At 35.2% G+C, this 16,563-nt stretch overlaps 1 protein-coding gene across 4 annotated transcripts in view; it reads right to left on the bottom strand.

Moving 5' to 3' along the window:
- Positions 1 to 9,722: 9,722 nt before the first annotated feature.
- The window catches only part of LOC131041791 (3-isopropylmalate dehydrogenase 2, chloroplastic), a 105,397-nt gene continuing 98,556 nt past the window's right edge, over positions 9,723 to 16,563 (bottom strand). For all 4 annotated transcript variants that reach the window (XM_057975005.2, XM_057975025.2, XM_057975013.2 and 1 more), the window contains exons 11-13: positions 10,863 to 11,015; positions 10,631 to 10,750; positions 9,723 to 10,405 (exon numbers count right to left, since the gene is read on the bottom strand). In XM_057975005.2, the coding sequence (XP_057830988.1) occupies positions 10,670 to 10,750; positions 10,863 to 11,015 (234 nt within the window). In that variant the 3' untranslated portion in view covers positions 9,723 to 10,405; positions 10,631 to 10,669. The remainder of the gene's footprint in view (positions 10,406 to 10,630; positions 10,751 to 10,862; positions 11,016 to 16,563) is intronic.

The raw sequence follows: 16,563 nt of genomic DNA on the forward strand, positions 1-16,563 counted from the left end.
AGGCAACACTATCATTAGGAATATTCAAAGACAAATTAGGCAGGGGAGACCCCGTAGATACACTGTCAGACTGCTGCAACAATACACTAGCAACCTGATGTTGCAGAAGCACAACTGACTACTGCTGAAGAAGGACAAAATTGCCAGGGGAAGAGCGATGCTGAGGATCGGGAGCAATGGGTGTAGGAGCCAAGGGGACGGAAGAGTCTACAACAGTAATAGCCTCAGCAAAGGTATCATCAGCAGTAAGGGGCACCTCATCTCGAGAGGATTCAATCGAGACAGAGTCAGAAGCATTAATTGTCAAGTGATCTTCAGTAGTGTCCTTCCACCAAGTAGCAGTGCCTCTGTGACAACAGAGAGCATAGGTTGAAGCCAAGTGTCCTGTTGAGAAGCATCGTCGGCAGCGAAAGGGGAGGCCCTCATAATCCAGCGGTTGAGCCCAAGGCTTATCCCCAACCATAAGCACCACATCCCTGGGGAGGGCTAGAGATGTGTCAATATCAATCAATAGGCGAGAAAAGGTAGAGTGATCCATGGAGGTCGTTGCATCGTTAACCTTCAGGAAACTGCCAATGGAGTTACTGATAGCCTCAAAGCAAGAAGGCTCCCAGAAATGGAGGGGGAGATTGGGGAGGTGAACCCAAACCAGATGAATAGATAGAGATTCAGTAAGGGGGTTGAAGGAAGGAGACCAAGGCTTAATGGAGAGAGAGTAATCCCCCCAAGACCACAACTTTCCCAACACCAAATCACGGTCAAGAGTAGAGGTAAAAGAAGCAATGAAAAAACCTTTTGCACACGGGAAAAGCTCAATGCCATAAGCAACTAAAGGCTTCCAAGAAACACTCACCCAATGATGAAGGTCTGGAAGGGAAGGCCAAAACCCAGCAAATCTGCAGACCAAAGCACTGTGTTGGTAGAAATCGATATTCTCCACAACCTCCTGGCCACAGACCACAATAGGAGAAGTCTTGGCACAAGGAAGAGGACGAACCCCCTTGGAAGGATGGGCAGCAGATCTGGCCACATGAGAAAAGCTATGGTTCCCAGCAAAAGAAAGTCTGGGCAGAGCATTAGCAGCCGCAGGAGGGTTGTCAGGAGCCCCATCAGTATGAGGAGAGCCACCATTGACCTGAGCATTAGCAGTAGCAGCATGGGCGTCCAAGTCCAAAACCAAAACTGAGGCACCAATCAAGGGGGAACCGCCTGCAGAAAGAAGAGGGGAGGCAACGGTAGACGACGCAAAGTAACCCCCACCGCTACCCACAACAGCGACAAACCCAGCAGAAGGCCATTCGCATTGATCGCGGGAGTCGCAGACGCAGGGCAGTTTGAAAACGCTTAGGTATGAATCTATCCCAAGATGAATCAATGTTAAAAACATCAAAGAACCAAAACCAAATTTTTATAAAGAATACCACCATCAATTAGAACCCAAGAAATGCATAAAATAGAAATAATAATAATAATTTTTTTTAATAAAAAAAATATGAAAAAATAATAATAGACCAATATATCCATAAGACTTACTGGAAAAAAGATGGGTTCTTCTAGGAATCTAGTACAATCAGAAGTACTAAGTGGTTCTTTTATGTGTGTAGAAAATCATTTTACTTGAAAATACCTAAGGATGTAATGACAAATTAGAACAAACCAATCTCAACAAGGACCTCAAGAAAGGCTCATGGTATAGTAAGGAATTCAATTCCAAAATGTGCTCATAGAAACTACACTAAGTGCCTCTCTTCTGACATCTTCTGACATCTCTAGAATGCATAAGTGCCTCTTGGTGATAGACATCTTAAAAAAAAAAAAAAGTGCATTGAATATGCAAATCTATAAAATGTCAAAAGAGTTTGTGATTGGTTTAAATTGTTTTCTTTGGATTCAAGTTTAATCCTTTGCGTAGCATTCCAAAATTTCAAAATGAATGGCCAAAAATATGCAATGGGTAGCTTGCAAGAGCAAAGCTTTTCAAATGCACCAAGAAAGATTTTTCACTCGTGCCCAAAGGATTAGTGAACTGTTGTGTCTACTTTAAATTTGACAACCCACAGTCGAAAATAGGAGTCTAAAGTTTCTTTGATCTAATGTATAAATATAAATCCAAAATCCAAATACAAAATAAATGGATATGGAATTTCAACATGCTTGAGAGGGCTGAAAGGAAAGGATAAAATTGGTAAGCGCACGAAATTCAAATGGTATAAAGTATATTGACAAATGTACTAATGTAAGCAAATTTGAACCCGCACTATTGAAAGAACATTACAAATAAAAAAATAATTAAAAAAATGCATTTCAAAATATTGTGTCATAAAAGTAGATATAATTTAATTAAAGAGGTGACTATTGAGAATATAAGTGACAATGATCTTATCTAAGTTGAGATTCTATCTTAAATTTTATGATTATATTTTAGTCATATTTATTTTTTTGGTATTTGTAATACTTGTTTACTTGATGATATTTGAAATAAGAAAAATATTGGTGGCACTAAGGAGCGCTCTATAACTTATATGTAAAGATTGTAATCTAAGTTGTATTTACAATTTAGCTAAGCCTCGAAATTGAACTAATAGTAGACATGAAAGCTATAAAAGGTGGCAATAAATGTCAATGTAGGATCTTAATGAATTTTCTTAAATATTTATTAATTGTCAATTGTTTATACAAGTTAATAAATGACTATGTTAGAAGTATATTGAATTTCACTTTATTATTTGTTGAAAGGTTGATTATTTGTGATGTTTGACCATTTATCATTGGTCCACCTACTAAAGAAGACAATATTGCATGATCTTGTGAATGTTGTCCAATCATTATGTGATCATTGGATCTTCACATCAATTGAATTATTATTACTTGTCTATTGTTGATTGTTGATGCAAGTTGATAAATGACTATGTTAGATAGTGTACTTAAAGTGTGCTTTAATATTGAATTTTGATTGATTAGTGGTTGAAAGGTTGATTATTTTTTATGTTTAACAAAGTGTCACTAATCATGGGTCCACCTTCTAAATGAGACAAGATTGTGTGCTTTGTGAATGTTATCAAATCATTGTGTGGTCATTGGATCTTCACATCAATTGAATCATGATTAATTGTCATGTGTTGATTGTTGATGCAACGCCAAGGAGATGAAGTTCTCTCTCTCATACTCTCTCTCTATATAACATTTAATTATACCTTAATTTAATATTTTTAATTTATATTTACTATTATAAATTTTATATAGTATAAATTATTGAATATAAATATAAATATGGAAAGGGAGAGTGAGGGAGATAAATAGCAAGAGATGGAGTATGACTGTGAGAGAAAAAATTGGTATTTAAGAGAGCAAGAAAGGGAGACCAACAATTCTTACCCTCCCTTTTTGTCTCTCCCTCTTTCTATGTCTATTTCTCCCTTTGCCTCTTCCCCTCTTCTTTCATCTCTCCCCCCCCCCCTCTCTCTCTCCTATATTTCTCTACTTGGATCCTCTATCCTCTCTATTTATCCCCAATTTATCCCTTCCAATCTATCTATTCATATATATCTATTTGTATATCTCATTTACTCATGCACACAATTACTATTTTTCCCTCCCTATCTCTCTTTATATCTCCCTCCTCTCTATCATTCTATTACTTGTCCATCACCTCCTTTATCTCTCTTTTACCCACATTATCTCTATCTCCCCATGTCTCCTTCTCCCTCTCCCTCTCCATCTCTTTTTCACTCCCTCTCACTCTCTTTATATATATTTATCTCCCTCACTCCCTCTATATTTCCCATGTTATACCTATCTATATCTCCTACTTCCCATATCCCTCTCCATCTCTCTATATAACTCTCTAACTCTCTCCCTCTCCTTCTCCCTCTCTATACATTGATTTGTCATACCCTATCCCCACTCTTCTCATTCTCACCCTCCTATACCTATCTCTCTCCCTATCTCCCCCATCTTCACTCTCTCCCTCCTCTACTTATCTATCTCCCTTTCTCAACCACCCTCTCTGTCTCCCACTTCTCTCTATCTCTTTGTATATCTCCCTCCCTCCCTCTCTATCCCCTACCTATCTCTCTATCTCTATGTTTCCCCCTTTCTCTTCTCGTATATCTCTATCTCCACTTCTCTCTATTCAAGTCTCTCTCTTCATATTTTTCTATATATCTATCACTCACTACCCCTATATCTCTCCCTCTCTCTACATCTCTCTATGCACCACTTCCTAGATCTCTATCCTTCTATCTCTCCCTTTCTCATTCTCTTCCTATGTCTTGCTCTATATATTTATCTCTTCCATCTCTACCTATCCCTCTCTCCTCCCTCTCTTTATCTCTTCCCCTCATCTCCATATCCATATCCATCTCTATCTCTATCTTCCTCTTTAAATCTATTTCCTTAAACCCCTCTCTCTCTCTCTCTCTCCCTCTTTCTACCCCTAACTCTCCCTCTCTCTATTGAAAACATAACATTAGCCTATTGGTAATGGAGCTTGATTATCTTCTTGATTAAGAGGTTTTGCTTTAGTCATTATTATATCCCTAGACTAGTGTTTTGTTGATGTGAAGATATCAATTCTCTATTGAGACCTTTATTGCACAAACAACATCATTTTCTAACATACCAATTGATTTCATGTACTACACAACTGTATGCAAAAAGTATACCAATTTTTTCCCTAATTGACATTCCAAACCTCTTTCAGCGTACCCATTGCACACCAAGGTGCAATTGCTAGTATGGAGTTAAGGCAATTATTGCAGTAACCAAGTGTTTATTCAGCACCATAATATAATTTCTTGAATTGTAACAAGAATAGATCTATATGTGGCACCTCTAAGGTCAAATGATATTAATCATTGGAATGAGATGGCTAACCAATCATTAGGGAAATAAAGATTGCTATAATAAAACAATGGAATGTAAAACTGATGAAGGTAATAAAATCAAACTAATAGGAATCCTTAGGCTTGTAAACATGAAAAATCATATTAACCATGCAACTAAAGAAAGAAAGGAGGACAAGAGCCCAAGTCTTTATTATTGCATTAGGAGTATGTGAATGGAAATGGGGGACCAAAAATGGGTCTTAAGTGCCCACATTTATTTTTCTAAAATTAGCAAATACTGATATGAAGATACTTACGTTGAAAATTTGAAGATGCAACAAGAACAAAAGTCACAATGCTTTGAAACTCCCAATTTTTATATATGGTGGAGATTGAGGGGTTCAAATAGGGGTCATGCAAAGAGTTCTCTTGTTTCTATCAAAAAACATAACATAGCATTTGGTGTGCAACTCCTAAATTTTAACTTTTTTAGTATTTTCAAAAATAATTTCAATAGACACTTAGCTAACACAATATAGTTTATCCTCATTTTTTCTTCTAGTTTTTTTAATGAATTGTGATTTTTTTGTAATTTTTAAAGTAGACACATCTTGAGAAACTAAAATTTGAGCATGCAAATACCTAGTTTTTATGGAAACTAATTGAAAATCAATCTTTTGATGAGCAGAGAATAGAGTCTAGTTTCTAGAAATGTAGTTTATTTGAAGTTTCATCAAACAAGTAAAAAGTGAAGCCAAAAATACCTTACGATGGTTTTTGACAAAAAATCGAGACACTACCAAAGAAATTAAAGATCAAAACCTTAACATACTCAAAAAGTGAAACAAAATTACAATGTGAGAAAGATAAAAGAGATATTAACATTATTATGGTATTTTTAACTTTACACTGGAATACATGCAACCTTAATGGACAATATGCTCAACATTGTGTTATCTTTCTAAAATTTATCAAAAGCACATCTATGGTCATTGAAATGTCAATCCAACCCTTTGGGTTTGATGTCCAAGACAAATCCAACCATATGGATTGAAAAATCCAAGGTAGACAATAATATGAGTACTATGTAGTGCACCCACATTATTGTCTACCTTGGGCGTTCCCATAATGCACTCATAATTGTGAAGAAAAACTCTCTCTCTCTCTCTCTCTCTCTCTCTCTCTCTCTCTCTCTCTCTCTCTCTCTCTCTCTCTCTCTCTCTCTTATATATATATATATATATATATATATATATATATATATATATATATATATATATATATATATATATATATATATATATATATATATATATATCCCCTCTCTCTCTCCTATTGGAATTCTCAAACTAGGTTATAATGCAAGCACACTATAACACACTCAAATTACAAAACGAGCACATTATGTCTTGATAGTGACCAAGCCTAGGCTCGATCACTAACAAGTCATAGTGTGCTTGTATTGTGTGTTCTATATGACCAAAAAGTGGGGTGGACACTTTTTGCTAGGCTCAGTCATTACTAAACTATAAGGTGCTCGCATTATGTCTTCCATATGACCAAAAAGTGGGGTGGCTACTTTTTGTTGGCTTAGTCACTACCAAGCCATAACACGCTCATGATATGTCTTCTAAATGACCATAAAGTGGGGTGGCCACTTTTTGTTCCCCCACCTTGTTGCACATGCCCTTAGATGAGAAAGAAGAGGAAAATAGCCCCTTGTGTTGAAAAATTTCCTTTTATCAAGAATTTAAAGATATATTTCTAGAGGATTTGTCGGATTTTTTCTTAAAAGAATTTTTTTTTTTCCATTGGAATAGTCATTGGATCTAAACATGTGTTGAAGGGTCTTTATCAAATGAATAAATCTAAGTTACTAGAACTTAAGATGAAACGAGAGGAGCTATTAGAAAAAAGGGTTAATAAATCCAAGTGTGTCATCTTATGGAGTATGAGTTATTTTTGTTAAAAAGGACGAAACATTAAGGTTGTGCATGGACTACCAAGTGTTAAATAAATTAATAATAAAAATAGATACCCTATCTCACATTGAAGATATTTTTTATCAAATAAAGTATTGATATGTTTTAAAATTGACCTTCGACTGAGACATTGCCAACTAAGAATCAAAGAGGAGGATATTCCAAAAAAGTATTTTGAGCAAGATATGGGCACTATGATTTCACAATAATTAGTTTTGGTGTAACTAATGCTTCTGACACCTTTATAAATGTAATGAGTAACATTTTCCATGATTACATGGATAAATTTTCCATAGTATTCTTAGATGATATTTTGATCTCTTCCAAAAATGCATATTTAACCTCCTAGTTTTACAAAGGTTAAAGAGCATAAGTTAGATGGTGAATTATCAAAATGTGCACTCTTCGAAAAGAAGATTCATTGAATAGGGCATACTACATTTGAGAAAGGATTTGCAATTGATTTTAATAAAATTAAATCCATAGTGGAGTGATCAATTCCCAAAATTATTTTATAAGTCAAAAGTTTTATGGGTCTAGCATAATATAAGTAAAAAACCTTTTAAAAGGGAGAGGAATAGTTATTAAAAGGAAACATTTTCAAAAGGGTATGGTGGTTTGGAAACCATCTCTTGAAAGGTTATATAAAGCATTCATGCGAGACTTGGAAAAGGGGTAGGGAAATCACTCAAGGAAAAAGGAGGTGGCCACTAGAATCTAGTTAGAGTGAGAATGACCATTCCAAGTGCTCAAGATTCAGATAAATATTGGAAGCCCTTGATGCTATAAGATATTGAGAATATAAATATATATATATATATATATATATATATATTGATGATAATATAATTCAATTGTGTGGCTATGTTATTCAATTTATTGTGTTAATTAATTACTTTAGAATTCATGTCAAACTAATACATGTATAGTTTACATTGGTTATTTACATTCATTTTAATAACAATATATGATCTCAACTCCAATAATTAATCTATTAAATCCATTGCTAATATTTAATTAACTTGGGTGAAAAGTGCCATTACAAGTCAAAAAAACAAGGGTTTGCATTAGATTGAGTTCCAATATAATATTGATAGTTTTTAGATTCTGTTATCCCAAGGAGTAGGCACTAATGTTCTCAAGTTTCCTTATCCATTTATATTAATACAAATTGAGGAATCAAACTTCGGTGCGCTATATTAGTTTAGGTATTTCTGATATGTCGATGCTACCTATTAAAGGTACAAGAAAATTATTACTACAAAATTATCTTCAAACCTTTGTACTTGCATGCACTAATTATTTGTATTTTTCATTGTGATAAATCCATTATTCTACAAATATTCAATGTTGTTAGGTACACCTGCCTAAGTTTTGGCAAACCCTGAAGTGCAAAAGAGAGTCATATGTCTCTCTTTAATTGGTCCAACGTCCTAATTTGATCATAAGGATTTGCAACCCCTTAGAAATAATTAACAGTGGGTTGGAGAACCAACTAGATCAATAACCAAAAGCTTCTCATCTAGAATATAGCTGAAAATATATTCTAGTTTCTGTAACACATTCCCTTCCCAACTTCAAATAAGTTTACAAGTAGCCAACATAGAGAGAGAAGAGTAATATTTTATACCCCTGATTCTTACTAAGTTCAAATATAAAAATAAACAAGAGTATAAACTTCCAAATAATCCAATTCAAATGCTTTAAACCAAGATATTCCAGGTTATTTATTAATTTTCAAAGAGTGGCTAAGTTACAAACCTTGTGCAACCAAAAGGTATCCACATGCTACATAAAAAGCCTTGTTGGAACAAAATATAATACACTTGCGTCATATAGACCATCCAAGGCAGGCATCCGTCCTGCTGTTTGGAAAATTAGGATAAGTTTGGTTGGTTTAAGTTTAATGGCTTTCCAGAATAACAAGCAATACCCCTAAAGCATTGAAAAATGTCAGCAAGGAAGCCATCATGTAGGAGGTTTGCTTTGAAGTAAAGCATCCACGGTCATAACAACTCTTCAGTACTAGCTCTACCACATTTGAAACTTCTTTTTATGAAATCTTCATGAACCCAGCCCTACTCAATTAGGCACCTCCAAAGGCAAAAGGCAGTATAGAAGTAGGCCATATAGATGAAAGGGTCCTAGCCCCTTCCATTTCTCATCTGGTAGTATTGGAGTTTGCTGCCAAGATACAGACTAGAACAAATGAGGATCCTCAGAAAGCAGCATTCCAGGGTTCTATAGGCCCAGTTAAATGTGGTATTATATGAGGAATAATTTTATATTAAGCTCATTTCACACAGAATTATATTCTGAGCTGTACTTCTATCTATCATACCAGCAAAATGATAATTAGAGAGACGCGTCCTTGGATCATATGAGCAAATCCCCCAAAAAAACCTCTGGAATGTGTGAAATAGACATATCTGAGGACAAAACACATTTTAGATAGAAAACTTCTTCATAGGATGAAAATTCAAAATTACCACACTTTCCCAGTCCTCCATATGTAGTAACTAAATTTCGACACGAGGAATACCATGGAATTTCTCAATGGCAACCTTTTACTTGGAATTGGCAGCAACTGTTTTATAAAAACATTGAAAAGCTATACAATTTCTCAATTTACTTTATATCCTACTGTTTTAAAAATTAAATCCTCAAAGACTGGACATCCATCCATAGCATTCAGTTTTTCATCCCACTTTATATCCTAAAATTGTAAATCCTTAAAGTCTCTGTGACTTGGTTGGAAATACTCATTAGTCAAGGTGAAGAATGTGTATCATGAGTAGCATAGATCTTGGACGATTATTCTATCCTCCAAAATAAGTATGGTAGATTTTTCTTAATTTTGGAATCTGGATGCATAATATATGTTTTTTGCCTTTCACCCAAAGAACTAAAAACAGTCAATAAACATCAGTCTACGTACTTTATAATCTATTTTTATTCTGCAGGCACAAAAAATTCCTTGTAGTTACTTGTCATTTGAAAATTTCAAGATCAGAGACAAAGCCTGAAATATATACTGCCTTGTTTTGGAACCACATCCTTGTGAACTCAAAAAATTTAGCGTTGGACACAATGCAACATCATCCTTAAAAATTCGAAGGCAAACCTGGAATTTTATTGTTAATCTCAGCAACTTTCCATATCTAAGAGTAATTGTTTTTAGTTTAACAATAAGAATGTCTTCACTCACTCAATATTACATGTCTCTATTACAATTGATGCAAGAGATTCTCAATTTGAAGTGAAACTATTGGAGCTTCATCAACCTTGATTTCTTGTCAGAAACAAAGTCCTTTCCAGAAGAATCTTTTATTTTCATACACACAGCACTGTCATCATATTCTTTATAGCAAAAGAATACCACGATACAGTTTCACACTTAAGCAATGAAAGCTCTTTGCGAATGTTAACAAAATTATTCTGATGGCTGATCTGAAAGTTTTGTACCCAGAGACGAACTATTTTCTGGATTACCATAACAGAAGGCATTTTTGCAGAATGGACCATCTTTCAATAAGATCATCTCACTAGCAGCACCAATGAGTTTAATTATTTGCCAAATTCTAACAAACATTGCAACTGCAAAAGATACCATAATAAAAATTAGGCTTCTAAACTTTAAACTGTATAATCATATTCAAATGGAAAGGGAAAATTCAAACCATATGAGAATTTTAAGTGCAATATCTAATAAATGTTTTACACCTTTTAACAAAAAATAAGTCACTAGGAAATTTGGGTTCTGTGATGGGCCTATCATATTAATATTCTCTCATAACCTAGCTCAAATTGATTTTCTCATACCCGTATTATGTGTCCTAGTGACTGTTAGATGCTATTCATTCAAGACAAAACAGCAGCTGGGCTAAGCAAATCCAATGCATTGAGCACTTCCTCACCCATTCTGGCACATCCCACAAGTGTCTGGTAGAAAAATCAATAAATAAGAAGCATTAAGACTTTCCAACCTTCTGTTTCCCCTCACGTTCAAATAGATATCAACATACTCAACATAATGAAACACCTGTGTACAGACCTGTCCAGGTGACATCAAGTCTGCAGTTCGAAACCCTTTATCCAAAGTTGCTAAAACTGCACTGTTGATGCGATTGGCTGCATCTTCTTCACCAAGTCCATATTTCAAAAGCATTGCTACACTTAGAACCATAGCTAAGGGATTTGCTTTGTCCTGCGAATTATAGTAACAATATCAAAAACATTAGGAAACTCTCAATTTCAGATACCGGCGTTAGCAATAAAGGTAGCAAATCTAAAGTTTATAATGCAATAGTAATGCCAAATATTTCAAATACAAAGAGATTTTTCTTCTTAACTGATACAATGCATGCAAACAATTCCAAGTAGTCATCCTTGTCCTTCGCATATAGATTAACATTATATAGTGAAGTCGAACCAGCAAGTTATCAATTATATAGTGAAGTTGAACCAGCAAGTATATAATTCTGCTGATATATGTTTTCATGGTTTGGATAGTTAAAAATTATACTGGTCAGCTAGATTTTATTTTGAAATCCTAAGCATCTTGTAATTGGTTTCAACTCTCAAGTCTTTGACAAATACCAAAGCAAAATCAGTAAGCCTGTGCAAATTTTTTTTACCATAGCTTAAAAAGGTGCTTCCTCAGGTTCATCAGTTGGCATGGTACCAATTTTCTGATCTGCCTGACCGTTGGAATCAATGAACACTGAGGGGGGGTGAATCAGTGTTCTACAACTTTTTAACTTTCTCAACCAGTTCTTCAAACCATTTAATGCAAATGAATAAGAGAGAAGCATAAGCAAAACACACACAAAAATACCACCATAACACCAAGATTTTGAACATGGAAAACTCGGTCAAGGGAAAAACCACGGTGGGAATCCTACCCACAGTAAGATAATAGTCTATTAGAAGTATGTGAAAAGTTTACATAGGAATGCACATGCATTCAGGCTCACTGCGTAGAGCTCACTGCTCAATTACAAGTGAAATCTGGAAGGGCTACAACCCTTAGGTAAGGCTCATTGCCTTACAAAGAAATTACAAAAGGTAACAACAGGATTGAACCATAAATTAGCATCTATAAATGCCAGGGATAGTTCCGGTTTAAGCACAAATACAATTGTCTCACTGCTCTGAGACTCTCTACTCCGTTTTGCTGATCTGCTTTAATCCGAAGCAAAAGTCCTTCAATTGCGCACGTGGAACTGCGCACAATTGCACATACACAACACTCGCACACTCTCTGATATCTAAAATGAACTTTCCAATCTCTTATATATATCCACAACATGAATTTAGCTCACCAACAAGTTGGCTACGAGAACACTTGCAAAATATGAAACGTGTAAGATGAGTCGGCGGGATCCGATCTCCAAGCATATGCGGACCAAAACAAATTGACTACACGTTTCCCACATGTCAGCCAAGCAACCTCGAACACAAAATCAATCACCAAAATCATTCCAATAATTCCGCACAATACGTTACATCACTAGTCAGCCAAATAGCACTGTTCTTCTTGAAATGCCACATATCGGATCTTCAATCATGCATGAAAGACAACACTGGAGGCTAAGATTCTGGAATAAGCTACTCCAAACATCCAACCAACTACCTGTATCACTGCAAAGCAAAATGTGCAACCAAAGTGAAGTTCTACTCAAAATACTCCCATACTGTCAAATATTGTATTCCACCTTCCAGACTTAAGCAAAATTGGATTTCATACTTTCGGTAGGATGAATCTATATAGTCCGGATGGAATCTCTAAGCAGGTTTGCCATCAATGACAACTCTCATACACTTATCTACACTTATGTAGTGTCTCTTGCCAATACTGACAACCTCCAGAGTCAGTGTTCAGAAAGATCTATCATGTTAATGATAGTGGGCATGTGATCTAAACATGCTACTATTGCACACCTTTTACAATCAGCATTTATGAAAAGCACATTAAAGCAGACAGAAATTGCCATATTGCACAGCAATTCAGCCATCATTTCTAAGGAAGAAATGCAGCTACCAAATTTCTATTTGCTGATTCGAGAAAAAAGTAGTTATCGTGTCGATATCAACATCTACTATCATGCAACCACTTACCATAAATGTCTATTAAAATAGTTTTAATCACATTTTTGATACTATCATTGCATTAGCTGTGTGCAGAGTTAACCTCAATTTCATGAAACTATGCACTAAAAAGGTTAAGTTGTGACTAAGAATGTGTTTTGTCAGGTTCATTAATTGGTAGAGTTGATATTTTGCTATCCATGACAGGAATCTCCAGAATTTGCGTTGACAAAGATCTACATATTATATTTGAACAGTAGCATTACATTAGCTAAACATTGCCTCATAATGTTTTCATGTTCTGTGCCCTAAAATGTGTAAGATGAAGCTTAGAATGTTTTTCCAGGCTCATCATTTTACAGAGTTAATTTTTTGATCTCCCTGACAGGAACCTCCAGAATTTGTATTGAGAAAGACCTATCATGTTGATGAAAGTGGGTATCTGATCTCAGCATGCCAGTATTGCACAGCTTTTACCATCAACATATATGAAAGTGAATGAATGAATGAATGCAGACGGAAATTGTCATATTGAATAGCAACTCAGCCATCATGATGTTGCAGTATTGTCCAACTGAGGACCAAACTGCAAACATTCTCACCAAGTCCTTGAGTCTTGACAAATTTGTAAAATTTTGGGATAAACTTGGTGTGGTTAGCAGATTGACCATTAAGGGAGGGTATTAAAGTAATATTGTATATATTAGTTTATAGTAGTTAGTTAAGTCATTAGAATAGACTTTAGGAATATTCTTTTATTCTTTTTAGATAAGTTTGTATCCTATGCTTTCTTAGTTATCAATCTTATCCTTATCAGATAAATCATTTGTAATTCTTATTAAAGGAGACTTTCACTCCTTTGTTAATATTGAATATCTTGGTAATCGTTCTCGATGCTATTACTTTTTGTAATAAGCAAGTCCAAATGAGATCGGAGTGAGAACTTGAGAAAGGAAACCAAGATGTCTGGTCAACATCTAAATGCAATCAACTTATGAATCAAAGAACATGCAAAATCAGATCTAGAAAGAGATAAAAGGCTAAAGCACACGGAAAAGTAGAAAAGGCCCCAACCCCTACCATAATGTGACCACAAATTTAACAATAAAGGAATTAAAGCAAGTTTAACTTCCAAAGGTGTCCAAGGGTAATGAACAAATTTGAGCTCTAGCACCTTTAATAATGCTAAATTGTGGGGAAATTAAAGACAAGATGATTACGAGTAAGACCAAGGAGAAATAATGGTCCAAAATGAACAAATAAATGAAAATTATGGGAAACCCTAGATTTCAAAAACACTAGGGCATGTTGGACACAATACTTCTCTATATATTTCCTCACTGAGTCAAGAACCCAAGAACAAGTACATGTATTGTAATGTCCCTTCTTGGGATTTACCTAAATTTAATCCTGAAACAATAATTCCAACTTAAAATGAGAATTGCAATATATTTATAAATATAGTTTTATCAAAATTAAAGAAATATTCAACTCATAATTCAGAAGATAGAACTCATCTTGATTTTTTTGTAATGATTCTCCTTCAGACTGTCTTTAAGATTGTAATCACAGCACAATACCAATTGATCCAATCATGAATTCTCTGGAAATGCTTTCAAACCAGCAATTCCCAAGGTTGGTGGTCCTTGAGTTGCTGAATGCATGGAAGGATTTCTGGTCCATTCCAACCCTCAGTCCACCTTGGAGGTTGACCATCCTCCTTGACAAAGCCCAGGAGCACATAATGGATTTCTGGTCCATTCAGCCTCTCAGCCCACGAGCATGGTAGAATCCCCGATCTGTCCATCTTGAGGTGGCACTCAATAAGACACATGAAGGCTATCCTCCTCTACCAAGCCCAAGAGCATGGAATGGATTTCTAGTACATTCGGCCTCATGGCCCACAAGCATGGCAAGATCCCCGATCCATCCATCTCGGGGTGGCATGCTTGATATAAAGAATTTCTAGTCCTTCAGCTATCGTGAACTTGGAAGGCTGGCCATCCTTATTATTTTGCAAGAAACTTCCACAAATTCAAAACCGGTATCTTTAAGTATTTGCTAGATTATTGCTGATTGCTTAATTTATCTTTATTGTCATTTCTTGAAGAACCAATGAGTGGATATTTAAATGATGCTTAAATAATTGTTATTTGAATGGTTGATTGATTGCTGGTTTGTTCAATTGTTTCCTTTATTCCAAATGAATGATTGAATGACTTCCTTTGATGGATTCATGAGTGGTGATCTAGTGATTGATGATTTGATATAAAAGTGAGACGTGATCAATTGATTGTTGATCTAATGTTTGATAGGTGATGATTGAATGAATGCTAAACCGATAGAGTAATGAGTGATAAGTCAATGAATGAATTTGAATCCTTGTAATGATCTCTCCTTTATATTTTATTGGTGAAAGAGACACCACCTTTCACAAGAATTGAGTCACCACCTTTCTTTGCTGCCTTTTTGACAATAATAAATTATTTTCCAAATTAATCTCTCTTGCATGTCCTCCTCAAATGAAACCTTCTCCCCTTTATATCTTTCAATGTGAGGGAGAAGTCACGCTTCTTCATCAAGTCTGAACTTTGCAAGAGACAACCTTTCACAATTACCACCCTATGAAAGAGTACAACCCTTCATCATTTCTGCCCTTTGAAAGAGTTACAACCTTTCACAGTTACCACCCTTTGAAAGAGTACAACCCTTCATCATTCCTTCCCTTTGAAAGAGTTACAACCTTTCACAATTACCAACCTTTGAAAGTGTACAGCCCTTCATAATTTCTGCCCTTCAAAAGAGTCACTTCCTCATTTTCTTCCCATTCCTTTCTTCTTCCATTAATCCTTCCTTGATTCACATGCTCCATTCTTTCTTCCTTCCCAATATCCTTCTTTTAAATGAACTCTTCTCCCTTTTATACCTCATGATTGAGAGAGTCACAACTCTTTGTTTTAAGCCTTTTGACCATTCATTAAAGTTAAATAGATTTTAATTATATTATGTTTTACTTTTTATTCCTTTATATTTTAATTTATTATTAAATCCTATTTCAAAAAAGGGACATTGCATGTATCCACAGATATTGTGACCATGATCCATAATTGATTCGTCCCAAAAGTAGTTCGCCAAAATCCTTCGATATAAGGTTGAGGTAATGAGTAAAACAAGGAGTCTTGAAAAGAGACAAAGGCCTCTCACTCAGAAGTCTAGCTGCAACAACACAATTGGTTGCATTATTTGTAATGATTTGCACAGCATTAGCCTCACCCACCCCAGCCATGACTTCTGCTACATCTCACATTTCTTACCAATAGTGGACCTCACATCCACCACCTTATCACCCAAAATTGAGCCCCCTACCTCTTCATTCGTAGGGACTTTGAACCTCACCCAACACTAATAACAGTATTCACTAAAACTAATTGTGTCAATTTAGAAAGCAAAATAAAAGTTTAATATTAAAATTTTGTACATTTAAAATCACACTTTTAAACTCAAGACACAAATAGATCAAATATCATATTAAAAATAAGAAAAACAAAAATAAGTAATAATTTTCTAGCCACATGAAATGGAATCAAACAATAGAACCAAAAATCTCCAATTGACTTGTTGCCACATGATGTTTATCTCTATTCCAATCCATTCTCTCAAGCGAT

Source organism: Cryptomeria japonica, chromosome 7 (genome assembly GCF_030272615.1).
Source record: "Cryptomeria japonica chromosome 7, Sugi_1.0, whole genome shotgun sequence".
NCBI lineage: Eukaryota > Viridiplantae > Streptophyta > Pinopsida > Cupressales > Cupressaceae > Cryptomeria > Cryptomeria japonica.